Below are 26,852 nucleotides of genomic sequence, written 5' to 3'. Positions count from 1 at the left end.
TGTGTATGCCTGGGATTAGTGGCTGAACATTACATCAGATTGCAGTGTGTATGCCTAGGATTAGTGGCTGAACATTAGATCAGATCGCAGTGTGTATGCCTGGGATTAGTGGCTGAACATTAGATCAGATGGCAGTGTGTGTGCCTGGGTTTAGTGGCTGAACATTAGATCAGATCGCAGTGTATATGCCTGGGATTAGTGGCTGAACATTAGATCAGATCGCAGTGTGTGTGCCTGGGATTAGTGGCTGAGCATTAGATCAGATTGCAGTGTGTATGCCTGGGATTAGTGGCTGAGCATTACATCAGATTGCAGTGTGTATGCCTGGGATTAGTGGCTGAGCATTAGATCAGATGGCAGTGTGTATGCCTGGGATTAGTGGCTGAACATTAGATCAGATCGCAGTGTGTATGCCTGGGATTAGTGGCTGAACATTAGATCAGATCGCAGTGTGTGTGCCTGGGATTAGTGGCTGAACATTAGATCAGATTGCAGTGTGTATGCCTGGGATTAGTGGCTGAACATTAAATCAGATCGCAGTGTGTATGCCTGGGATTAGTGGCTGGACATTAGATCAGATGACAGTGTGTATGCCTGGGATTAGTGGCTGAACATTAGTTCAGATTGCAGTGTGTATGCCTGGGATTAGTGACTGAACATTAGATCAGATCGCAGTGTGTGTACCTGGGATTAGTGGCTGGACATTAGATCAGATGACAGTGTGTATGCCTGGGATTAGTGGCTGAACATTAGATCAGATCACAGTGTGTATGCCTGGGATTAGTGGCTGAACATTAGATCAGATCGCAGTGTGTATGCCTGGGATTAGTGGCTGGACATTAGATCAGATGGCAGTGTGTATGCCTGGGATTAGTGGCTGGACATTAGATCAGATGACAGTGTGTGTGCCTGGGATTAGTGGCTCAGCATTAGATCAGATGGCAGTGTGTATCCCTGGGATAAGTGGCTGAACATTGCCTGATATCAGTTATTTGCCACCATGCCATGACATCCCATTAGATCTGATGCCTGAGATAAGTGGCTGAACATAACTAAAGTAATCCATGTTCCGATGATTTCTCTCTTACCGTAATTGTGTTCTGATCGTTGTGATGAAGAATAATGTCCACTTCTCGGAGATGTCGGGCTTTGCTTTCACTGCTAAACTTGAGAATTTCTTCAAACATGAAAGCAGCGACAGCGTCACTTGGAAATGACAGATTTCCCGTTCCGATGGCTGGAAATGTTATGGATTTCATCCGTCTCTTCTCCGTTTCACTTAAACACGTCCTTATTATGTGCCTGAAAATCTAACATTAAAAATGTTAGTCGTGGTGTTGGCCTACACAGGAAGCAGTAATGTTAAACGATCATGTGATCATAACCAATCAGACACTAAGGAATTCATCACCTGATCAAATGAAATGTTTCTTGTGTATCATGTGGGTAACTCTTGCAGGAGAAACTGATTATCACAGCTGTTGAGAATTTCTAAAAAACCTAGGCCTACACACTTCCAATTTTGGCAAATTCTACCACTTCCATGTACAACGAGGGCCAAAATATTTTGAATACTATGAGCAGATTGTGTTGGTAAGAGGCAGAGCTCATACTGCACTACAGAGAAGTAGCTGGGGGGGGGGGGGGGGGGGGGGGGGATGTCACCCTAAACAAAAACACAAACAGCCAGTGCTATTAAAGATTATTCATTTGTCTTCATTGGTGTAAGCCAGCACCTCCAACCCTTATTTATTTTGGGCAGCACATAGCGGTTAGCGCTTTCGCCTTGCAGTTCTGGGTCCCCGGAGTGTATCCCAGCCAGGGTCAACATCTGCAAGGAGTTTGTATGTTCCCAATGTGTCTGCATGGGTTTCTTCTGGGCACTCTGGTTTCCTCCCACATCTTCCCCCTAAATTGGCCCCAGACTACGATACCTACACTACACGATACATACATAGACATAAGACTATGGTAGGGATGAGATAGTGAGCACCTCTGAGGGACAGTTAGTGACAAGACAATATACTCTGCACAGCGCTGTGTAATCTGTTGGCGCTATATAAATACTTAAGTAAATAAAAATATTTCATAGATTTTAAAGGGACCCTGCACAGTGCCAGAAATTAAAAGACTTATATGGGGCTTTTTCCAGCCCACCGTAGGCTGCGAGGTCCCCCAGCGTCCTCCTGGCCCCTCCTGGTTTTCCACGCATGCGCAGACCTGTCACACCGACCGCCTTGATGATGACGACGAGCATCAGGAACCAGGAAGAGCCGCCCCGACACCCGTTCCGGGTGTCGCCTGTAACGGGGGCCGGCGGAGGCATACCGAGAGGAGCCAGGAGGACGCCGGGGGACCTCGCCGCCTACGGTGGGCTGGAAAAAGCCCCAGGTAAGTGTAATCTTTTAATTTCTGGCACTGCTCAGAGTCCCTTTAATTCATTTTATTATCATCTGGCCACCTTTTCATCCTATTTGTGCACTACATGGAAGTGACAAAATTGGCCAATCAAAATTGAATGTTTGTACAAAATAAAACAAAAATAAAAGAATTTTTTTATATGTAACGATATATTTTACCTGTTCTGATTGTCCTTGTCCTCTGTCCCAATGAGGAGCCACCACATGGATGACGGTCTTGCAGGACAGGTTGCAGCCCTCGGTGATGAACATGGCACCATCTCCCACGTGGCCACCCTGACGGGCATCACTCAGGCATTGCTGGAGTCTCATCCCAGCTTTTTGCAATAGAGCCCTCGAAGCGCCACCATTGTCCAGATCCAGATTCCTACCCACACTGTTCACAACCACATCTGTCTGCCAGACAAATAACACAAAGTATTACTCACACAGTGAGGGGCAGGTTCCTCTACCAGATCTCCATTATTCAATACCCGCTTCTAGGTATTCCTAGGCCTTTGCTGAGGTCACATAGGGCAGGACTCCCCTTCCTATTGGTTTTGAGCAAGGGTGTATCTGGGTAATATAGCGAGGAGAGGGCCAGCGCATACCACTAAGGCTGCATCTGAAATGACCACCAGCTCAGTGTGCAGCACCTAAATAGATTTTCTGCACACTTATGAAATACTACTTTTACATACGAAATCAATTACGATTTTCCCTAAAATTTCACATCACAATTAGGATGTGAAAATGCGAATTTCGATGCGAAATTTTGCACATGCGAAGTTTCGGCCCATCACTGATTGCGCCCCCCCTCCTCAGTCAGAGCCACCTTCCCTTCTAAAAACAGCATCCTTGTTATTCACTCCCTGTCCTCTTTTCTAACACCAAGCCAAGTGCGCCCTACATGCATAAGTTAAGTAGCCATGTTCCCTAGATAAGAGTTAATCTGATCTGAGGTCTGAATGACAGGGATTGATGGAGGCAGGCATGGGGCGCAGCACAGGAGCAGGCATGGCGGCACAGCACAGGGCATACATGGAGCTCATGGTGCTGTGGCTCCTGTGGCACAAGCCATGCTTGCTGCACCCCTCTAGAGTGCAAGAAAGCTGACAGCATGTTGCTTTTTTTCAGACGCCGCATGCATTCATCCGCTACCAAACATAGTGCTGGCCTGGACAATGTGTGCGTATATCACATACAAACGCAAGCGTTGTCCTCAACACTCAATCGTATCCGGACCTAAGGGAAATACGTTCCAAACCCCTGTATACAACATGCAATGTTCACTTCAGATCTTGTTCCAATGAGTAATCAGATTGTCACTCAGATCTGATATTGTTCGGATATAAAAGAAATCTAGCGTACACACTTATGTGATTTTTTTTTCAAATCCAGATTAGTTTATTCTTCTGATTCATTATACTTCCATATATAGACTGGAAAATTCAGAGCCAGTGGGGTCCTCATACTCCCACCTATAGTCTGGAGGAGTCAGAGCCAGTGGGGTCCTCATACTCCCATCTATAATCTGAAGAAGTCAGAGCCAGTGGGGTCCTCATACTCCCATCTATAGTCTGGAGAAGTCAGAGCCAGTGGGGTCCTCATACTCCCATCTATAGTCTGGAGAAGTCAGAGCCAGTGGGGTCCTCATACTCCCATCTATAGACTGGAGAAGTCAGAGCCAGTGGGGTCCTCATACTCCCATCTATAGTCTGGAGAAGTCAGAGCCAGTGGGGTCCTCATACTCCCATCTATAGTCTGGAGAAGTCAGAGCCAGTGGGGACCTCATACTTCCATATATAGACTGGAAAATTCAGAGCCAGTGGGGTCCTCATACTCCCATCTATAGTCTGGAGAAGTCAGAGCCACTGGGGTCCTCATACTCCCATCTATAGTCTGGAGAAGTCAGAGCCAGTGGGGTCCTCATACTCCCATCTATAGTCTGGAGAAGTCAGAGCCAGTGGGGACCTCATACTTCCATATATAGACTGGAAAATTCAGAGCCAGTGGGGTCCTCATACTCCCATCTATAGTCTGGAGAAGTCAGAGCCAGTGGGGACCTCATACTTCCATATATAGACTGGAAAATTCAGAGCCAGTGGGGTCCTCATACTCCCATCTATAGTCTGGAGAAGTCAGAGCCACTGGGGTCCTCATACTCCCATCTATAGTCTGGAGAAGTCAGAGCCAGTGGGGTCCTCATACTCCCATCTATAGACTGGAGAAGTCAGAGCCAGTGGGGTCCTCATACTCCCATCTATAGTCTGGAGAAGTCAGAGCCAGTGGGGTCCTCATACTCCCATCTATAGTCTGGAGAAGTCGGAGCCAGTGGGGTCCTCATACTCCCATCTATAGTCTGGAGAAGTCAGAGCCACTGGGGTCCTCATACTCCCATCTATAGTCTGGAGAAGTCAGAGCCAGTGGGGTCCTCATACTCCCATCTATAGTCTGGAGAAGTCAGAGCCAGTGGGGACCTCATACTTCCATATATAGACTGGAAAATTCAGAGCCAGTGGGGTCCTCATACTCCCATCTATAGTCTGGAGAAGTCAGAGCCAGTGGGGACCTCATACTTCCATATATAGACTGGAAAATTCAGAGCCAGTGGGGTCCTCATACTCCCATCTATAGTCTGGAGAAGTCAGAGCCAGTGGGGTCCTCATACTCCCATCTATAGTCTGGAGAAGTCAGAGCCAGTGGGGTCCTCATACTCCCATCTATAGTCTGGAGAAGTCGGAGCCAGTGGGGTCCTCATACTCCCATCTATAGTCTGGAGAAGTCAGAGCCACTGGGGTCCTCATACTCCCATCTATAGTCTGGAGAAGTCAGAGCCAGTGGGGTCCTCATACTCCCATCTATAGTCTGGAGAAGTCAGAGCCAGTGGGGTCCTCATACTCCCATCTATAGACTGGAGAAGTCAGAGCCAGTGGGGTCCTCATACTCCCATCTATAGTCTGGAGAAGTCAGAGCCAGTGGGGTCCTCATACTCCCATCTATAGTCTGGAGAAGTCAGAGCCAGTGGGGACCTCATACTCCCATCTATAGACTGGAGAAGTCAGAGCCAGTGGGGTCCTCATACTCCCATCTATAGTCTGGAGAAGTAAGAGCCAGTGGGTTCTTCATCTTCATACTCTCATCTATAGACTGGAGAAGTCAGAACTAATGGGGTCCTGGGGTCCTCATACTTCCATGTATAGTCTAAAGAAGTCAGAACCCGTGGGATTCTTCATACTTCCATCTATAGTTTGGAGAAGTCAGAGCCAGCGAAGTCCTCATACTCCCATCCATAGTCTGGGGAATTCAGAGCCAGTAAGGGCCTAACAATTTGATCTATAGTCTAGAGAAATCAGAACCGGTGGGGTTCTTATACATCCATCCATAGTTTGGAAAAGTCACAACTGGTAGTTGTGACCACACAGATACAGTGGCTTGCAAAAGTATTCGGCCCCCTTGAAGTTTTCCACATTTTGTCGCATTACTGCCACAAATATGAATCAATTTTATTGGAATTCCGCGTTAAAGACCAATACAAAGTGGTGTACACGTGAGAAGTGGAATGAAAATCATACATGATTCCAAAATGTAAAAAAAAAAAAATAACTGCAAAGTGGGGTGTGCATAATTATTCAGCCCCTTTTGGTCTGAGTGCAGTCAGTTGCCCATAGACATTGCCTGATGAGTGCTAATGACTAAATAGAGTGCACCTGTGTGTAATCTAATGTCAGTACAAATACAGCTGCTCTGTGAGGGCCTCAGAGGTTGTCTAAGCGAATATTGGGAGCAACAACACCATGAAGTCCAAAGAACACACCAGACAGGTTAGGGATAAAGTTATTGAGATATTTAAAGCAGGCTTAGGCTACAAAAAGATTTCCAAAGCCTTGAACATCCCACGGAGCAGTGTTCAAGAAATTTCATTCAGAAATGGAAGGAGTATGGCACAACTGTAAACCTACCAAGACAAGGCCATCCACCTAAACTCACAGGCCGAACAAGGAGAGCGCTGATCAGAAATGCAGTCAAGAGGCCCATGGTGACTCTGGACGAGCTGCAGAGATCTACAGCTCAGGTGGGAGACTCTGTCCATAGGACAACTATTAGTCGTGCACTTGGCCTTTATGGAAGAGTGGCAAGAAGAAAGCCATTGTTAACAGAAAAAGATAAGAAGTCCCGTTTGCAGTTTGCCACAAGCCATGTGGGGGACACAGCAACCATGTGGAAGAAGGTGCTCTGGTCAGATGAGACCAAAATGGAATGTTTTGGCCAAAATGCAAAACGCTATGTGTGGTGGAAAACTAACACTGCACATCACTCTGAACACACCATCCCCACTGTCAAATATGGTGGTGGCAGCATCATGCTCTGGGGGTGCTTCTCTTCAGCAGGGACAGGGAAGCTGGTCAGAGTTGATAGGAAGATGGATGGAGACAAATACAGGGCAATCTTGGAAGAAAACCTCTTGGAGTCTGCAAAAGACTTGAGACTGGGGCGGAGGTTCACCTTCCAGCAGGACAATGACCCTAAACATAAAGCCAGGGCAACAATGGAATGGTTTAAAACAAAACATATCCATGTGTTAGAATGGCCCAGTCAAAGTCCAGCTCTAAATCCAATCGAGAATCTGTGGCAAGATCTGAAAACTGCTGTTCACAAACGCTGTCCATCTAATCTGACTGAGCTGGAGCTGTTTTGCAGAAAAGAATGGGCAAGGATTTCAGTCTCTAGATGTGCAAAGCTGGTAGAGACATACCCTAAAAGACTGGCAGCTGTAATTGCAGCAAAAGGTGGTTCTACAAAGTATTGACTCGGGGCTGAATAATTACGCACACCCCACTTTGCAGTTATTTATTTGTAAAAAATGTTTGGAATCATGTATGATTTTCATTCCACTTCTCACGTGTACACCACTTTGTATTGGTCTTTCATGTGTGGAATTCCAACAAAATTGATTCATGTTTGTGGCAGTAATGTGACAAAATGTGGAAAACTTTAAGGGGGCCGAATACTTTTACAAGCCACTGTATCTCTCTGAGGTGAAAACAAAGCTAAATATGTCACCTACACATGAAAACATGAAACATCATGTGCAAGCAATGTTTGTTGGTTGGCTCTGTGCTGACAAGGTAAAATTTCCAGTATTTCTCTCTGACAGGAGAAAGCAAGGCCTGGAGGTCAGGATGAGTATCCACAGGCAAGATGATGCTCTGTGGGGCTTCCTGCAGGTCTCTGGTTACATTTCTGCTTCTGGATTCAGCAATTCCATCTCACAGAGTATGTCACTTTTCATGTGGCTCTGGTCTGATCTGGTACAAGCTGTACTTTTTGTACAATATAAACCGTATATGATAGTGTAGAAACCACATTTTCACCTATCCCTTCCTTGTTTCGTGTACCCGATTGTTAAGCAGAGAATTTCTGTCCGGTCAGTTTGGAACAGAGATTTTTTTTGCCTCTTTACCACTATTCTTCACACAGCGGCAGCCGGGGACCCGCCATTATCTAGCAAACCCTTCATGGAAAAGCCTGTGAAGGTGTCATCTCCTGCTTTGTTTTCCTTCTAACATAACTTGGGAATAGTAACTGATTTCTAAAATTTTTGCTCATTACATAAATGTTTATTTTTTTTAGGGGAAACTTTATTTAAAACCACATTTCATTACAATATACAGAAGAATCCCTTCATAGTAAGCTCAGAGGGACCAGAATAATTAGTTTACAATATCACAACTGGTCAGACATTTATACTGAGGCCTTTGCTGGGACCTGAGGCCTGAGTTTACAATATGCAGAGGTTTACTATATCAGAGTTTACTATAACAAGATTCTCCTGTAATTGTGATGTATAGATATCTTCACTATGTTTATAAAGGGACAATATTTTTCATATATTTTCTCTCTTGTCCTTTCTGTAACATTACCTGATTTCCATCATTAAATCCCCTGCCCAGGTAACACGTGTTAAGCCTGTAGCCTCTGTCTTATAATAAGAGCATAAAATGTGAAAAAAACAATCTTAAAGAACACCTGTACTGAGAAAAACCTCCCCTGGGGGATACTCACCTCGGGTGGGGGAAGCCTCCGGATCCTATTGAGGCTTCCCCCGTCCTCCTGTGTCCCACGGCGGTCTCGCTGTGCCCCTCCGAACAGCGGGGATGTAAATATTTACCCTCCCGGCTCCAGCGCAGGCGCAGTATCGGCTCTCCGCTCGGAGATAGGCGGAAATAGCCGATCGCTGTCGGACCGCTCTACTGCGCAGGTGCAAGTCTCCTGCAAGACTCCTGCCCCTGCGTAGTAAAGTGGACCGGACGGAGATCGGCTATTTCCGCCTATCTCCGTGCTGAGAGCTACAACAGCGCCACCTGCTGGAGCCAGGGAAGGTAAATATAGCGAGCCTTGTCAGGCTTGTGGAGCCAGGATTGCAGGAGACTTCGGGGGAGCCAGCACTGGACTGCCTGCAGCTACAGGGGAGAGGGAAGCCTCATTGGGACCCTGAGGCTTCCCCCTCCCAAGGTGAGTACCCCCCAGGGGAACTTTTTTTTTGTTACAGGTTATCTTTAAAATAGTTCAGAACACCCCTTTTAGTCACCTGTATCCCAGGTGGTCACGTGATCATCACCACGCCTGTTTTTAAGCAAATGACATGGCGGTTTTGTAGACTTTGAACAGCAAATAAAGGTATTTTACATCACTTTTCAGATTTCCTTAAAGAGACACTGAAGCGAAAAAATATATATGATATAATGAATTGGTTGTGTACTATGAATAATTACTAGAAGATTAGCAGCAAAGAAAATATTCTCATATTTTTATTTTCAGGTATATAGTGTTTTTTCTAACATTGCATCATTCTATAATATGTGCAGATTACACAACACTCAGCATTCAAAATGAGTCTTTCAGAGCAGTCTGTGAAGTAATGACCTCTCCTCTGGCAGAGGAAAAGTAAATAGTCCAGGAACAGTTGAGATAATAAAAGTCAGATAACAGCCCTCTCCACGACTAACTTAGTCGGAGAGCTTAATAGCTTTTTTGCATAGAGATAACAACTGGAGTTTCTCAACTCTTCCTGTACTGGAAACAATCAGACTGATGTATCTGATCTAAATGTTTTATTTCTTAGCTGTACTACACATACAAATCATAATATCATCATTTTTTTTTTCGCTTCAGTGTCTCTTTAAATCATGACTTGTGGGAAACAGAGGTTTTGGCCGGACAGTGGCTGTTATAAGTCAGGCCTGATCCACATTCTTGTTCACTTGAAACCTCCGTTTATCCCCTCAGGCTGATCTGTACACAAACCTCTATCCTTTCTGCTAATTCTCAGAAACTGACACTTCAGAATGTTGCACGATCAGTTTCGTTTCTCGTCAGCTTCGTTTCTCATGTGCCAACTTCCTCCTGCCAAAAAGTCATTCACCCCTGTCTGTTTTGTTTTAAAAAGGGGGCTGGTAACAATTCTGTCTCTTGTGCCGCTGTCTGTGCATACATCTAAAACCGGCATGTCATAGTTACCCCATCATGTTTCCTAATTATTGGTATTAATTTCCCTGAAAGAGATTCCATGCAAAGATTCCATGCACAGATTCCACGCACAGATTCCACGTACAGATTCAGATTCCACGTACAGATTCCGCGTACAGATTCCGCGTACAGATACCACGCACAGATTCCACGTACAGATTCCACGCACAGATTCCGCGCACAGATTCCGCGCACAGATTCCACGCACAGATTCCGCGTACAGATTCCACGCACAGATTCCACGCACAGATTCCACACACAGATTCCACGCACAGATTCCACGCACAGATTCCACGCACAGATTCCACGTACAGATTCCGCGCACAGATTCCGCGCACAGATTCCATGCACAGATTCCACGTACAGATTCCACGTACAGATTCCAGGCACAGATTCCACGTACAGATTCCGTGTACAGATTCCACGTACAGATTCCAGGCACAGATTCCACGCACAGATTCCAGGCACAGATTCCACGTACAGATTCCGTGTACAGATTCCACGCACAGATTCCGCATACAGATTCCACGCACAGGTTCCACGTACAGATTCCACGTACAGATTCCGTGTACAGATTCCACGTACAGATTCCACGCACAGATTCCACGCACAGGTTCCACGTACAGATTCCACATACAGATTCCGCGTACAGATTCCGTGTACGGATTCCACGCACGGATTCCACGCACAGATTCCACGCACAGATTCCACGCACAGATTCCACGTACAGATTCCACGCACGGATTCCACGCACGGATTCCACGCACGGATTCCACGCAGATTCCACGCACGGATTCCACGCACAGATTCCACGCACAGATTCCGCGTACAGATTCCACGCACAGGTTCCGTGTACAGATTCCGTGTACAGATTCCACGCACAGATTCCGCGTACAGATTCCACGCACAGATTCCGCGTACAGATTCCACGCACAGATTCCACGCACAGGTTCCACGTACAGATTCCACATACAGATTCCGCGTACAGATTCCGTGTACGGATTCCACGCACGGATTCCACGCACAGATTCCACGTACAGATTCCACGCACGGATTCCACGCACGGATTCCACGCACGGATTCCACGCACGGATTCCACGCAGATTCCACGCACAGATTCCACGCACAGATTCCGCGTACAGATTCCACGCACAGATTCCGCGCACAGATTCCACGCACAGATTTCACGCACAGATTCCACGTACAGATTCAGATTCCACGTACAGATTCCGCGTACAGATTCCACGTACAGATTCCACGTACAGATTCCACGTACAAATTCCACGCACAGATTCCACGTACAGATTCCACGCACGGATTCCACGCACGGATTCCACGCACAGATTCCACGCACAGATTCCACGCACAGATTCCACGCAGATTCCACGCACAGATTCCACGCACAGATTCCACGCACAGATTCCACGCACAGATTCCACGCACAGATTCCACGTACAGATACAGATTCCGCGTACAGATTCCACGTACAGATTCCACGTACAGATTCCAAGTACAAATTCCACGTACAAATTCCACGCACAGATTCCACGCACAGATTCCACGCACGGATTCCACGCACGGATTCCACGCACGGATTCCACGCACGGATTCCACGCACGGATTCCACGCACAGATTCCACGCACAGATTCCACGCAGATTCCACGCACAGATTCCACGCACAGATTCCACGCACAGATTCCGCGTACAGATTCCACGCACAGATTCCGCGTACAGATTCCACGCACAGATTCCACGCACAGATTCCACGCACAGATTCCACGTACAGATTCAGATTCCACGTACAGATTCCGCGTACAGATACCGCGTACAGATACCACGTACAGATACCACGCACAGATACCACGTACAGATTCCACGTACAGATTCCACGTACAGATTCCACGTACAGATTCCACGTACAGATTCCACGTACAGATTCCACGTACAAATTCCATGCACAGATTCCACGTACAGATTCCACGTACGGATTCCACGCACAATTCCACGTACGGATTCCACGTACGGATTCCACGTACGGATTCCAAGCACGGATTCCAAGCATGGATTCCATGCACAGATTCCACGTAACAGATTCCGCGTACAGATTCCGCGTACAGATTCCGCGTACAGATTCCACGCACAGCGTACAGATTCCACGTACAGATTCCACGTACAGATTCCACGCACAGTTCCACGCACGGATTCCACGTACGGATTCCACGCACGGATTCCACGCACGGATTCCCCGTACAGATTCCACGTACAGATTCCACGTACAGATTCCACGTACAGATTCCACGCACAGATTCCACGCACAGATTCCACGCATAGATTCCACGTGACAGATTCCACGAACAGATTCCACGAACAGATTCCACGCAGATTCCACGCAGATTCCACGCACAGATTCCGCTAACAGATTCCGCGCACAGATTCCACGCACAGATTCCGCGCACAGATTCCACGTACAGATTCCGCGCACAGATTCCAGGCACAGATTCCAGGCACAGATTCCACGCACAGATTCCACATACAGATTCCACACATGGATTCCACGCACGTATTCCATGTACAGATTCCGCGTACAGATACCACGCACAGATACCACGTACAGATTCCACATACAGATTCCACGCACAGATTCCACGTACAGATTCCACGTACAGATTCCGTGCACAGATTCCACGTAGATTCCACGCACAGATTCCACGCACAGATTCCGCGCACAGATTCCACGTACAGGTTCCACGATTCCATGCACAGATTTCACGCACAGATTCCATGTACAGGTTCCACGCACAGATTCCACGTACAGATTCCACGCACAGATTCCAAGCACAGATTGCATGTACAGGTTCCACGCACAGATTCCACGTACAGATTCCACGCACAGATTCCAGGCACAGATTCCAGGTACAGATTCCACGTACAGATTCCACGTACAGGTTCCACGCACAGATTCCACGTACGGATTCCACGCATAGATTCCATGCACAGATTCCACGTACAGATTCCAGGCACAGATTCCAGGCACAGATTCCACGTACAGATTCCACGTACAGATTCCACGTACAGATTCCACGTACAGATTCCGCGTACAGATACCACGCACAGATTTCAAGCACAGATTCCACGCACCGATTCCACGCACAGATTCCAGGCACAGATTCCAGGCACAGATTCCACGTACAGATTCCACGTACAGATTCCACGCACAGGTTCCACGTACAGATTCCACGCACAGGTTTCACGCACAGGTTCCACGCACAGATTCCGCGCACAGATTCCAGGCACAGATTCCACGCACAGATTCCACGTACAGATTCCAAGCACAGATTCCAAGCACAGATTCCACGTACAGATTCCAAGCACAGATTCCACGCACAGATTCCACGCACAGATACAGATTCCACGCACAGATTCCACGCACAGATTCCACGCACAGATTTCAAGCACAGATTCCACGCACCGATTCCACGCACAGATTCCAGGCACAGATTCCAGGCACAGATTCCACGTACAGATTCCACGTACAGATTCCACGCACAGGTTCCACGTACAGATTCCACGCACAGGTTCCACGTACAGATTCCACGTAGAGATTCCAAGCACAGATTCCGCGCACAGGTTCCGCGCACAATTACACGCACAGATTCCGCGCACAGATTCCACGTACAGATTCCACGTACAGATTCCACGTACAGATTCCGTGTACAGATTCTGCGTACAGATTCCGCGCACAGATTCCAGGCACAGATTCCACATACAGATTCCACGTACAGATTCCACGCATTCCACGTACAGATTCCACGTACAGATTCCACGCACAGATTCCGCGTACAGATTCCACGCACAGATTCCACGCACAGATTCCGCGTACAGATTCCACGCACAGATTCCACGTACAGATTCCACGTACAGATTCCACGTACAGATTCCACGTACAGATTCCACGTACAGATTCCACGCACAGATTGCACGCACAGATTCCACGCACAGATTCCACGCACAGATTCCGCGTACAGATTCCACGTACAGATTCCACATACAGATTCCACGCACAGATTCCACGCACAGATTCCACGCACAGATTCCACATACAGATTCCGTGCACAGATTCCGCTCACAGATTCCACTAACAGATTCCACTAACAGATTCCACACACAGATTCCACACACAGATTCCACGTACAGATTCCATGTACAGAAACCATAAATCCTTTCCATATATCCATATATATCAATACCATCCACTCCGAACCGCTCAGACAGATGGGCCGTCTCCCCAGCCCCCCATATTGGATGTTATGTATATTCCACGTACAGATTCCACGTACAGATTTCACGTACAGATTCCGCGCACAGATTCCGCGCACAGATTCCACGCACAGATTCCAGGCACAGATTCCAGGCACAGATTCCACGCAGAGATTCCACGTACAGATTCCACGCACAGATTCCACGCACAGATTCCACGTACAGATTCCACGTACAGATTCCACGTACAGATTCCGCGCACAGATTCCACGTACAGAATCCATGATTCCGTGCACAGATTCCGCGTATAGATTCCACATACAGATTCCACGCACAGATTCCACGTACAGATTCCACGCACAGATTCCACATACAGATTCCACGCACAGATTCCGTGTACAGATTCCGTGTACATATTCCACGTACAGATTCCGCACACAGATTCCTTGTACAGATTCCACGCACAGATTCCTCGCACAGATTCAACATACAGATTCCACGTACAGATTCCGTGCACAAATTCCACGTAAAGATTCCGCGCACAGATTCCACGCACAGATTCCGCGCACAGATTCCACGCACAGATTCCGCTCACAGATTCCACTAACAGATTCCACACACAGATTCCACATACAGATTCTACGCACAGATTCCACGTACAGATTCCACGTACAGATTCTACGCACAGATTCCACGTACAGATTCCACGTACAGATTCCACGCACAGGTTCCACGTACAGATTCCACGCACAGATTCCACGTACAGATTCCACGTAGAGATTCCAAGCACAGATTCCGCGCACAGGTTCCGCGCACAATTACACGCACAGATTCCGCGCACAGATTCCACGTACAGATTCCACGTACAGATTCCACGTACAGATTCCGCGTACAGATTCTGCGTACAGATTCCGCGCACAGATTCCAGGCACAGATTCCAGGCACAGATTCCACGTACAGATTCCACGTACAGATTCCACGTACAGATTCCGCGTACAGATTCCACGCACAGATTACACGTACAGATTCCACGCACAGATTCCGCGTACAGATTCCACGCACAGATTCCACGCACAGATTCCACGTACAGATTCCACGTACAGATTCCACGTACAGATTCCACGCACAGATTGCACGCACAAATTCCACGCACAGATTCCACGCACAGATTCCGCGTACAGATTCCACGTACAGATTCCACGTACAGATTCCACGCACAGATTCCACGTACAGATTCCGTGCACAGATTCCGCTCACAGATTCCGCTCACAGATTCCACACACAGATTCCACGTACAGATTCCATGTACAGAAACCATAAATCCTTTCCATATATCCATATATATCAATACCATCCACTCCGAACCGCTCAGACAGATGGGCCGTCTCCCCCCCCCCCCATATTGGATGTTATGTATATTCCACGTACAGATTCCACGTACAGATTCCGCGCACAGATTCCGCGCACAGATTCCAGGCACAGATTCCACGTAGAGATTCCACGTACAGATTCCACGCACAGATTCCACGCACAGATTCCACGTACAGATTCCACGTACAGATTCCGCGTACAGATTCCGCGCACAGATTCCACGTACAGAATCCATGATTCCGTGCACAGATTCCGCGTACAGATTCCACATACAGATTCCACGCACAGATTCCACGTACAGATTCCAGGCACAGATTCCAGGCACAGATTCCACGTACAGATTCCGCGTACAGATACCACGCACAGATTTCAAGCACAGATTCCACGCACCGATTCCACGCACAGATTCCAGGCACAGATTCCAGGCACAGATTCCAGGCACAGATTCCACGCACAGATTCCAAGCACAGATTCCAGGCACAGATTCCAGGCACAGATTCCACGCACAGATTCCACGTACAGATTCCAAGCACAGATTCCACGTACAGATTCCAAGCACAGATTCCACGCACAGATTCCACGTACAGATTCCACGCACAGATTTCAAGCACAGATTCCACGCACCGATTCCACGCACAGATTCCAGGCACAGATTCCAGGCACAGATTCCACGTACAGATTCCACGCACAGGTTCCACGTACAGATTCCACGCACAGGTTCCACGTACAGATTCCACGTAGAGATTCCAAGCACAGATTCCGCGCACAGGTTCCGCGCACAATTACACGCACAGATTCCGCGCACAGATTCCACGCACAGATTCCACGTACAGATTCCACGTACAGATTCCGCGTACAGATTCTGCGTACAGATTCCGCGCACAGATTCCAGGCACAGATTCCAGGCACAGATTCCACGTACAGATTCCACGTACAGATTCCACGCATTCCACGTACAGATTCCACGTACAGATTCCACGTACAGATTCCACGTACAGATTCCACGCACAGATTCCGCGTACAGATTCCACGCACAGATTACACGTACAGATTCCACGCACAGATTACACGTACAGATTCCACGCACAGATTCCACGCACAGATTCCGCGTACAGATTCCACGCACAGATTCCACGTACAGATTCCACGTACAGATTCCACGTACAGATTCCACGTACAGATTCCACGCACAGATTGCACGCACAGATTGCACGCACAGATTCCACGCACAGATTCCACGCACAGATTCCGCGTACAGATTCCACGTACAGATTCCACGTACAGATTCCACGCACAGATTCCACGCACAGATTCCACGTACAGATTCCACATACAGATTCCGCTCACAGATTCCGCTCACAGATTCCACTAACAGATTCCACTAACAGATTCCACACACAGATTCCACTAACAGATTCCACACACAGATTCCACGTACAGATTCTATGTACAGAAACCATAAATCCTTTCCATATATCCATATATATCAATACCATCCACTCCGAACCGCTCAGACAGATGGGCCGTCTCCCCCCCCCCCATATTGGATGTTATGTATATTCCACGTACAGATTCCACGTACAGATTCCGCGCACAGATTCCGCGCACAGATTCCAGGCACAGATTCCAGGCACAGATTCCAGGCACAGATTCCACGCAGAGATTCCACGTACAGATTCCATGTACAGATTCCACGCACAGATTCCACGTACAGATTCCACGTACAGATTCCACGTACAGATTCCGCGCACAGATTCCACGTACAGAATCCATGATTCCGTGCACAGATTCCGCGTACAGATTCCACATACAGATTCCACGCACAGATTCCACGTACAGATTCCACGTACAGATTCCACGCACAGATTCCACATACAGATTCCACGCACAGATTCCACGCACAGATTCCGCGTACAGATTCCACGCACAGATTCCACGTACAGATTCCGTGTACAGATTCCACGTACAGATTCCGCACACAGATTCCTTGTACAGATTCCACGCACAGATTCCTTGTACAGATTCCACGCACAGATTCCTCGCACAGATTCAACATACAGATTCCACGTACAGATTCCGTGCACAAATTCCACGTAAAGATTCCGCGCACAGATTCCACGCACAGATTCCGCGCACAGATTCCACGCACAGATTCCGCTCACAGATTCCACTAACAGATTCCACACACAGATTCCACATACAGATTCTACGCACAGATTCCACGTACAGATTCCACGTACAGATTCTACGCACAGATTCCACGTACAGATTCCACGTACAGATTCCACGCACAGGTTCCACGTACAGATTCCACGCACAGGTTCCACGTACAGATTCCACGTAGAGATTCCAAGCACAGATTCCGCGCACAGGTTCCGCGCACAATTACACGCACAGATTCCGCGCACAGATTCCACGTACAGATTCCACGTACAGATTCCGCGTACAGATTCTGCGTACAGATTCCGCGCACAGATTCCAGGCACAGATTCCAGGCACAGATTCCACGTACAGATTCCACGTACAGATTCCACGTACAGATTCCACGCACAGATTCCGCGTACAGATTCCACGCACAGATTCCACGTACAGATTCCACGCACAGATTCCACGCACAGATTCCGCGTACAGATTCCACGCACAGATTCCACGTACAGATTCCACGTACAGATTCCACGTACAGATTCCACGTACAGATTCCACGCACAGATTCCACGCACAGATTCCGCGTACAGATTCCACGTACAGATTCCACGCACAGATTCCACGCACAGATTCCACGTACAGATTCCACATACAGATTCCATGCACAGATTCCGCTCACAGATTCCACTAACAGATTCCACACACAGATTCCACTAACAGATTCCACACACAGATTCCACGTACAGATTCCACGCACAGATTCCACGCACAGATTCCACGCACAGATTCCACGCACAGATTCCACGCACAGATTCCACGTACAGATTCCACGCACAGATTCCACGCACAGATTCCACGTACAGATTCCACATACAGATTCCGTGCACAGATTCTGCTCACAGATTCCACTAACAGATTCCACACACAGATTCCACGTACAGTTTCCATGTACAGAAACCATAAATCCTTTCCATATATCCATATATATCAATACCATCCACTCCGAACCGCTCAGACAGATGGGCCGTCTCCCCCCCCCCCCATATTGGATGTTATGTATATTCCACGTACAGATTCCACGTACAGATTCCGCGCACAGATTCCGCGCACAGATTCCAGGCACAGATTCCAGGCACAGATTCCAGGCACAGATTCCACGCAGAGATTCCACGTACAGATTCCACGCACAGATTCCACGCACAGATTCCACGCACAGATTCCATGCACAGATTCCACGCACAGATTCCACGCACAGATTCCACGTACAGAATCCATGATTCCGTGCACAGATTCCGCGTACAGATTCCACATACAGATTCCACGCACAGATTCCACGTACAGATTCCACGTACAGATTCCACGCACAGATTCCACATACAGATTCCTTGTACAGATTCCACGTACAGATTCCACGCACAGATTCCGTGTACAGATTCCACGTACAGATTCCGCACACAGATTCCTTGTACAGATTCCACGTACAGATTCCACGCACAGATTCCACATACAGATTCCACGCACAGATTCCGTGTACAGATTCCACGTACAGATTCCGCACACAGATTCCTTGTACAGATTCCACGTACAGATTCCGTGCACAAATTCCACGTAAAGATTCCGCGCACAGATTCCACGCACAGATTCCGCGCACAGATTTCACGCACAGATTCCGCTCACAGATTCCACTAACAGATTCCACACACAGATTCCACTCACAGATTCCACTCACAGAAACCATAAATCCTTTCCATATATATCAATACTATCCACTCCGAACCGCTCAGACAGATGGGCCGTCTTCTCCCCCCCCCCCCCCCCCCTCCATATTGGATTATTGCAACACCGACCCGTTTTGTTTGTAATATGCACTTAAAGTGGACCTGAACTCTTCCCCCTCATCTGTCACTAATCACAAGTTGTAATTTGATCTCTCAGCTGTGTCAGCTGACTGCCATAGCAGAGCAGTTCATTTGAAAGCACAGGATGTTAACAATATGTCTGCTTCCATGAAAGCAGGAAGTAGAAACTGTGCAGATTTATTTTAGGATTTGTATCAGCTGCAACAAGAAATGTTTTTCTGTAAAGGTTATTATGCTGTTGTGTATCTTTTAGAGCAGAGAGGAAGTTCTGAGTTCAGGTCCGCTTTACAGGAAACTTGAGACGATAAGAAGAAAAAGTTTAATGCATACTTGGGGCTTCCTCCAGCCCCCATCAGGCTAATCGTTCCCTCTCTTCCCACGCCACATGGTTCCTCCACTAGGCGGCCTGGTAACTTCGGCAGTCAAGATGTACCGTGCATGCGCGGCCCGGCCCCGCTTGTGTACCCCATCGTCAGGAGAGTTCTGTACCTGCGCCAACTGGCAAAATTACAGGGCCACCTAGTGGACAATCCGGAGGCGTGGGAAGATGGCGAGGAACAATTAACCCGACGGGGCTGCCGCTGGAGGAGGCCCCAGGTATGTATCAAATATTTCTGCTCATCTCAGGTACACTTTAAAGTGAAAATATATTGTTTCCAAACACAAATATAATCTATTCACGGATATTTTGTTTCTTAGAGAGACTCTGAAGCCTCCCTAAATCACAGTTTTTTCTTCACAATCCTGTAAAGCATGAATGCCCCCTCTGAAACGCCGCATCCCCGCGGCTGAAATCTCAATTAATCCCCCTAAAATCCCGAGGAAAAAATCTACGACTTTCCTGGTGGTGGATTTTGCTGCCCGGGGAGGCAGAGCTTTCAGCTGTAGCTCCGCCTTTGCTAGTGTCAATCTGCGTGCAGGTCACCGTCTCTCCCCGCCCCTCTCTGTGAAGGAAGACTGAGAGGGGCGGGGAGAGGCGGAGATCCACGCAGATTGACAGAGTAGAGGCAGAGCTACTGCTGAAAGCTGAAGCGCTCCCCTAATCTTCCCCCGGGGATTTCGGGGGGATTCATTGAGACTGCAGCCGCGGGGGTGCGGCGTTTCAGAGGGGGCAATCATGCCTAACAGTATTGTGAAGTAAAAACAGTGATTTAGGGAGGCTTCAGACTCTCTTTAAAGGGAACCTTAACTGAGAGGGACATGGATGTTTCCTTTTAAACAATACCAATTGCCTGGCAGTCCTGCTGATCTCTCTGGCTGCAGTAGTGGCTGAATCACACACCTGAAATAAGCATGCAGCTAATTCCGTCACACTTCAGTCAGAGCACTTGATCTGCATGCTTGTTCAGGGGCTGTGGCTAAATGTATTAGAGACACAGGATCAGCAGGAAAGTCAGGCAACTGGCAATATTTTAAAAGGAAAAATCCATATCCTTCTCAGTTTAGGTTCCCTTTAAAGTAAGACATCTCGATCTGATGACTAAAACAGAGTCCTGCAGCTGCACGTGGTTCTGATTTATGTGTTAGGAGCACCAAGTGGTGATTCGAGAAAACAGGCCTGGTAAAATAACGATCCTCTGCAGTGCTGGTAAAATCCTGATCATGCCAGCAGGCGTGTGCAGAGCTGAATTCACTTGTAATGGGGCCCTAGGCGAGGTAGTAGATTTGGGGCCCCCGTGTGGTCTTTTCTGCAAGCTGAAGTGGAGAGAGGTCAGAGAAGGTGGCTGGAGGGCCCCTTGACACCCACTAGGCCCCTGGCACCTGCCTAGGTTGCCTGGTGGATGATCCTTCTCTGGGCATGTGGCTGTGGGTGGTTATTATTGGAAGCCCCTCCCCGCCAATGAATACTGATGTTCTTAGATGTTTTTAGAGTTATGCAGAGATGTACAATAAAGTTTGTTGTGATGTTACAATTATATCCGGACTAATGCGGTATTTTGAGGCTCATGCTGTTGTTTGGTCATTAGATTGGCCGTTCTGCACATCCGGTTTATATAATACTGGTGGACTCCTCACATTTGATTAGTGAGGCTTTCTGGATACTGCTTGCTCAACTTTCCTAGTTATAATATTATCCAGGAGGAGACGGGAGGGGACAATAGGGAACAATCCTTTGCTAAGGCTAAGCCAAGAAAGGGCTTTACGTATGTTGAAAATTTGAAACATTGAGACATCAGTGATGGTATATTGGCTGCCATAAATCAATTTCTCAGCCCCTGGTTGGAAGGACAGCTGTTCGGATCTATCTAATGTTGTGGGACACCGAGCCCTGGGCGCTGTCCAAGCCGTGTGACACTAGACCAATGTCAACCCTTGGATAGGAGGTTCATTGTGTTTCTCACGTGGACCCCTGTAGTGTCTGGTCCAAACTGTTATATGTTCTATATGTGTTTTTTTTATACATATTTAGTTTAATTTGAACCCAATAAAGATTAATTTTGAAGGCACTGTAGGGTCCTTGCCCTTTGCCAGAAATGTGTGTAATTATTTATAAACGCTGCTAATTGGGGTTGTCCTCCATTTGTCTGTAAGCGTACAATGTTCCTTGCATTCCGGAAATTGCGTTTCCCATTAATAGCATTATGTGTTACTTTTATCTGGGCAACATGTCCAGAGATACAAACATACACTCACCAAACTCTCATTACCTACTGCTGCATCTTGGATGAGTCCTTCTATCACTCTGATCGTTATTGGGCAACATGTTCAAAAGGAACAAACATCTACTCACCAGGCTCTCACTACCTACTGCTGCATCTTGGAGGAGTCCTTCTATCACTCTGATCATTATTGGGCAACATGTTCAAAAGGAACAAACATCTACTCACCAGACTCTCACTACCTACTGCTGCATCTTGGATGAGTCCATCTATCACTCTGATCATTATTGGCAATATATCCAAAAGGAACAAACATCTACTCACCAGACTCTCACTACTTACTGCTGCATCTTGGATGAGTCCTTCTACCACTCTGATCCTTATGTCTTCTCTGGTTGTCATCTGATTTTTAGATATGTTGGTTGGATAGACTCTGTTGTGTGGAGTAATCTTCTCAAACCTCTCAGGTCTCTCAGTTCTTTTCTCCCTATACCTCGGAGGCAAATCAGGTTCCTGTTGCCCAAATACCCTTCTCAGATTTGAAGCAAAGATTCTTACTGTGTCTTCTTTAGTGTCCACCAAGCGGATATCTGTAAGGCAGCTCCCTCCACGTTTGCCATCTATATATTCTTTGACAGATTCTACTATAATCCGTGTACATTCATCTACCGGACACCCGAAAATACCAGAGCTGACAGCTGGGATTGCGATGGACTTATGACAACATGCTTCAGCCAGGTCCAGGCTGGAAGTTATGGCTTTCCGTAGACGATGCTCACATTGTGAAGGTGACCTATCATTCCACCTGGGCCCAACCGTGTGTATAACCTGTTTACACGGCAAGTTCCCAGAGTCGGTTACCACTGATTCACCTGCTTGCAGCCGACCTTCCTTCCTGATAATTTCATCAGATTCTTGTTGCAATTTGTGTCCCGCAGCTCTAAGTAAAGCCAATGCCAGACCTCCAATATGCTTGAGATCCTCATTGGCTGCATTAACAACGACATCAACATTGAGACGACACAGGTCCTCTTTACGCACAGAGATGACTGTACCACTTGGGTGATTTACTTGACATTGGTGTTCATCCATTTCATCCGTTTCCTCTTCATCAATCTCATCTTCTTCTCCATCCTTCTCTAAATGTAGGACACATCTGTATTTATTCCTAGCCGTAGTAACATACAAGTCTTCATTTTTCAGACAGAATTTCTTGGCTCCAGGTTTATCAATGCGCAGTGTGTCACAGCAGAGGGAGGACAGGACCTTTTGTATACATGATTCTGCCTCTGTCACGTAGAGCTTTGCACCTTTCAAGCGGATGATTTTATAATGCGTTGTAAGTCTCATGCTCTTTCTCAAGTCATCCAACATTGACTTCTTTTCCTCCTTAAGGAAGTGCATAATTGCCACCGATTGGACCTTAATGTTCCTCTGCATTGGCGTGTTCTTCACCAGAAAGTCACTGACTTCATGGCGACATTTCTGTACATTTGAACACAAACCGGCGATCATTACCCCAGAAGGACATTCCACGATTCTTACTGTGGATTTCTCTGCATTAAACCTCTGAAGCAGATCCGAGTGAAGTTTTCTCCACTCGGGACTTCTCAGAATATTCTTGTCTTCAACAGAAAGTTCTTCACAAATAAGTTCTTTGATCATTTGTTCTTCAGCCTCCATCAAGTCGCTCTTGGAGTAAGCTGTCAGTTTCACAGAGTTATCATCGATTTCCATCAGCGCATTAATTTTGTGTCTTAGAAACAGGAATCCTGACAGGTCTTCATTATCAGTGGTCATCAGGAACTCCAAAAGTTGTGGATTCAGAGGAACAAGTTTAGATTTCATCTGCTGTGCTATGCTGAGTATCTCAAATTTGCCAGTGAGCACTTCTTCTTTCAGTCCAGACAGCCGAGCTTTCTTTGTTGGCGCATTATAGTCAATGTTGAGCTCTGGGACTTGCTTCAGTATATTCTCCAACGTGCCGCAGTTACACATAATCTGATAGAGCGCTGGGGACACAGGTATGTCTTCCGTTATGCTTTGGCTCTTTCTCTCTGCTTCTGTAGTGGTAGCTTCTACCAGTGTCCTGAATGTTGGGTCAATCTTAGTGACATCCTTGGTCAATCCTGCCAGGAAGACCTTCTCTGCAGGTAGGTCAGGTTTGATCAGCACATCATGATATGTGGGGCTCTTGATTTTTTCTCTAATAACTCCCCAAGCCGACTGGTGCATCTTATACTCAATGACTTTAAACTTTGATATGAGAAGGGAGAACTTGTTTTTAACCTCATCTTTCCATGTTGGAACAAGCTTTGCCATGGTCCTGAGATGAGAAGACAAGTCCTCAGGAAAGCTCAGGGTGATGCTGGGTTGGGGGCAGAGCAGCTCTGGCCATTTGACATCACAGTGATGAGTCTTCATTGTTTTCTCCATGTGGTCTTTTAACGTTTCATCTTTCAGGATGAATTCCAGTATGTATGGGCTTATCGGAGACATGACGGGCTCTGGTTTCTCTATACAGGGCCTTTGCTTCCCATACAGCACAATATCTTGTGCGGGGAAATAAGGATAGACCGACACATCTTTCTTACTAATCATATGCTTCGTGGCCAGAGCCTTCTTAGCAGCTGCATAGAAGGGGGGAAAAAAGATAATCAGAATGTGACTGCTGAGAGATAAGAAAAGGGGAAAACATTGCAGGCAATTCATTTTACTGGCTGACTGAATATACTGTAGTTTTGGATGAAAGCTTTCAGAAACACTCAGTTCTCTACATCAGACACAGTGTGATTTATGGTAACAGTAAAAAAGGGCGCAGGAGGCTAGTGGACAAATCGGGCGCCGCCATTCACTCCCATAATAAATATCGTTTAATGGGCGCCCAACAGGAAAAAAGGGCGCCGGAGAAAAATAACGTTTTAAAAGCGGCGCCCGGAGACTTTTAATGTTTTATAACTGCTTCTCATGATTACACATTATTTAATGATTTATACATTTTTTAATATTATTTTTAAACGAAAAACAGTGCAATATTTTTTTAAAACATTATTTTTAAACGAAAAACAGTACAATTTTTTTTTTTTACATTATTTTTAAACGAAAAACCGCAGAATATTTTTTTGAAACGTTATTAATGCTTATCACAGGGGGGGTCTTAGGTTTAGGCACCACCAGGGGGGTCTTAGGTTTAGGCATCACCAGGGGGGTCTTAGGTTTAGGCACCACCAGGGGGGTCTTAGGGTTAGGCACCACCAGGGGGGTCTTAGGGTTAGGCACCACCAGGGGGGTCTTAGGTTTAGGCACCAATACGGGGGTCTAGGGGTTAGGGGTAGGTACAGGGAGGGTTACTTACTTATTTTTTTTTAAACGTTATTATACGTTTCACTTTTTAAACAGAAGATTAATGTTTTCACAATTGCCGATTTCATGCACATTATTTAATGATTTATAACTTTACTAGCCGACCCGCGTCGTAGCATACGCCGCATCTTCTATCTATCTAACAGAGTACGTGCCTCAACCTTGAAGCAAGAAGAATAAAGGTGGGTACACACATCAGATAAAAGTCTTTGGAAAATCAAAGATCTCAGACCAATTTTACCCCCTTCCATGTAGTATGAGAGCCATTCCTACACAGTCTATTCTATGGAGCTGCACTCCCCATCAGACAGAGATCTTACCCCCTTCCATGTAGTATGAGAGCCACACCTACACAGTCTATTCTATGGAGCTGCACTCCCCATCAGATAGAAATCTTTGCAAGATGCTGCACACAAAGATGCTGTACACATGCAACAGATCAGTATCTACAAAATATCAGTACCTACAAAATACATTCATAGTCTAAATCTGCAGATCTCATACACACCTTGTTTAACGGACAATCATCTGCAGATCAGATCAACCAGGATGGATCTTCATATCTGCAGATGATTGTCTGATCTGTAGATGAATGTCCGTCCAACAAGGTGTATATTATGCTGGGCATACATGGTACGTTTTCTACCGTGTAATCGAGCCGCTGGCTCGATTCCCGCGGGCACCCGGATCGATTCCCGCTCGTCCCCGCGAGCACTTTCTTATTTTACCCTCGTTTCTTCTTTTGTCCTGCCCGCCGGTATCGAGCGCAGAATCGATCCGGCGGGGTATTGGGCACGTCGGAAATTATCAATCGAGCCATCAGCGGCTCGATTACATGGTAGAAAACATACCGTGTATGCCCAGCATGAGATCTGCAGATATCATAGACTATGAATGCATTTTGCAGAAACTGATTTTTTGCAGGAACAGATCTTTTGCAGATACTGATCTGTTGCATGTGTACAGCATCTTTGTGTGCAGCATCTTGCAAAAAAATTTATCTGATGGGGAGTTCAGCTCCATAGAATAGACTGTGTAGGTATGGCTCTCATACTACATGGAAGGGGGTAACATTGGTCTGTGATCTTTCATTTTCCAAAGACATTTATCTGATGTGTGTACCCACCTTTAGGCTTTCCATTAGAAAATGTATGCGTGCTCAAACACCAAGTTTAACTCTAGCAAGTCTGTCTTTCCAAATCTGGCCTAATTGGCTATTCATGAGGCAATGCTCATGCAAATATGCATTTGCTTTCGCATGCCAAACTATGCAGGGTCAAAAAACCAATACTGCAAAGCAGTCGCCCTGCGGGAATAAGTTAATGCT

At 46.8% G+C, this 26,852-nt stretch overlaps 1 protein-coding gene across 2 annotated transcripts in view; it reads right to left on the bottom strand.

Annotated features, from left to right (window-relative positions):
• Nucleotides 1-26,852, bottom strand: part of LOC137525233 (protein mono-ADP-ribosyltransferase PARP14-like) — a 116,926-nt gene that overhangs the window by 49,638 nt on the left and 40,436 nt on the right. For both annotated transcript variants that reach the window (XM_068246234.1, XM_068246235.1), the window contains exons 6-8: nt 22,505-24,792; nt 2,580-2,816; nt 1,089-1,310 (exon numbers count right to left, since the gene is read on the bottom strand). In XM_068246234.1, the coding sequence (XP_068102335.1) occupies nt 1,089-1,310; nt 2,580-2,816; nt 22,505-24,792 (2,747 nt within the window). The remainder of the gene's footprint in view (nt 1-1,088; nt 1,311-2,579; nt 2,817-22,504; nt 24,793-26,852) is intronic.

Source organism: Hyperolius riggenbachi, chromosome 7, assembly GCF_040937935.1.
Source record: "Hyperolius riggenbachi isolate aHypRig1 chromosome 7, aHypRig1.pri, whole genome shotgun sequence".
Lineage (NCBI taxonomy): Eukaryota > Metazoa > Chordata > Amphibia > Anura > Hyperoliidae > Hyperolius > Hyperolius riggenbachi.
The sequence above is the reverse complement of the archived record's forward strand: the minus strand, read 5'-3'. Positions and strand labels throughout refer to the sequence as shown.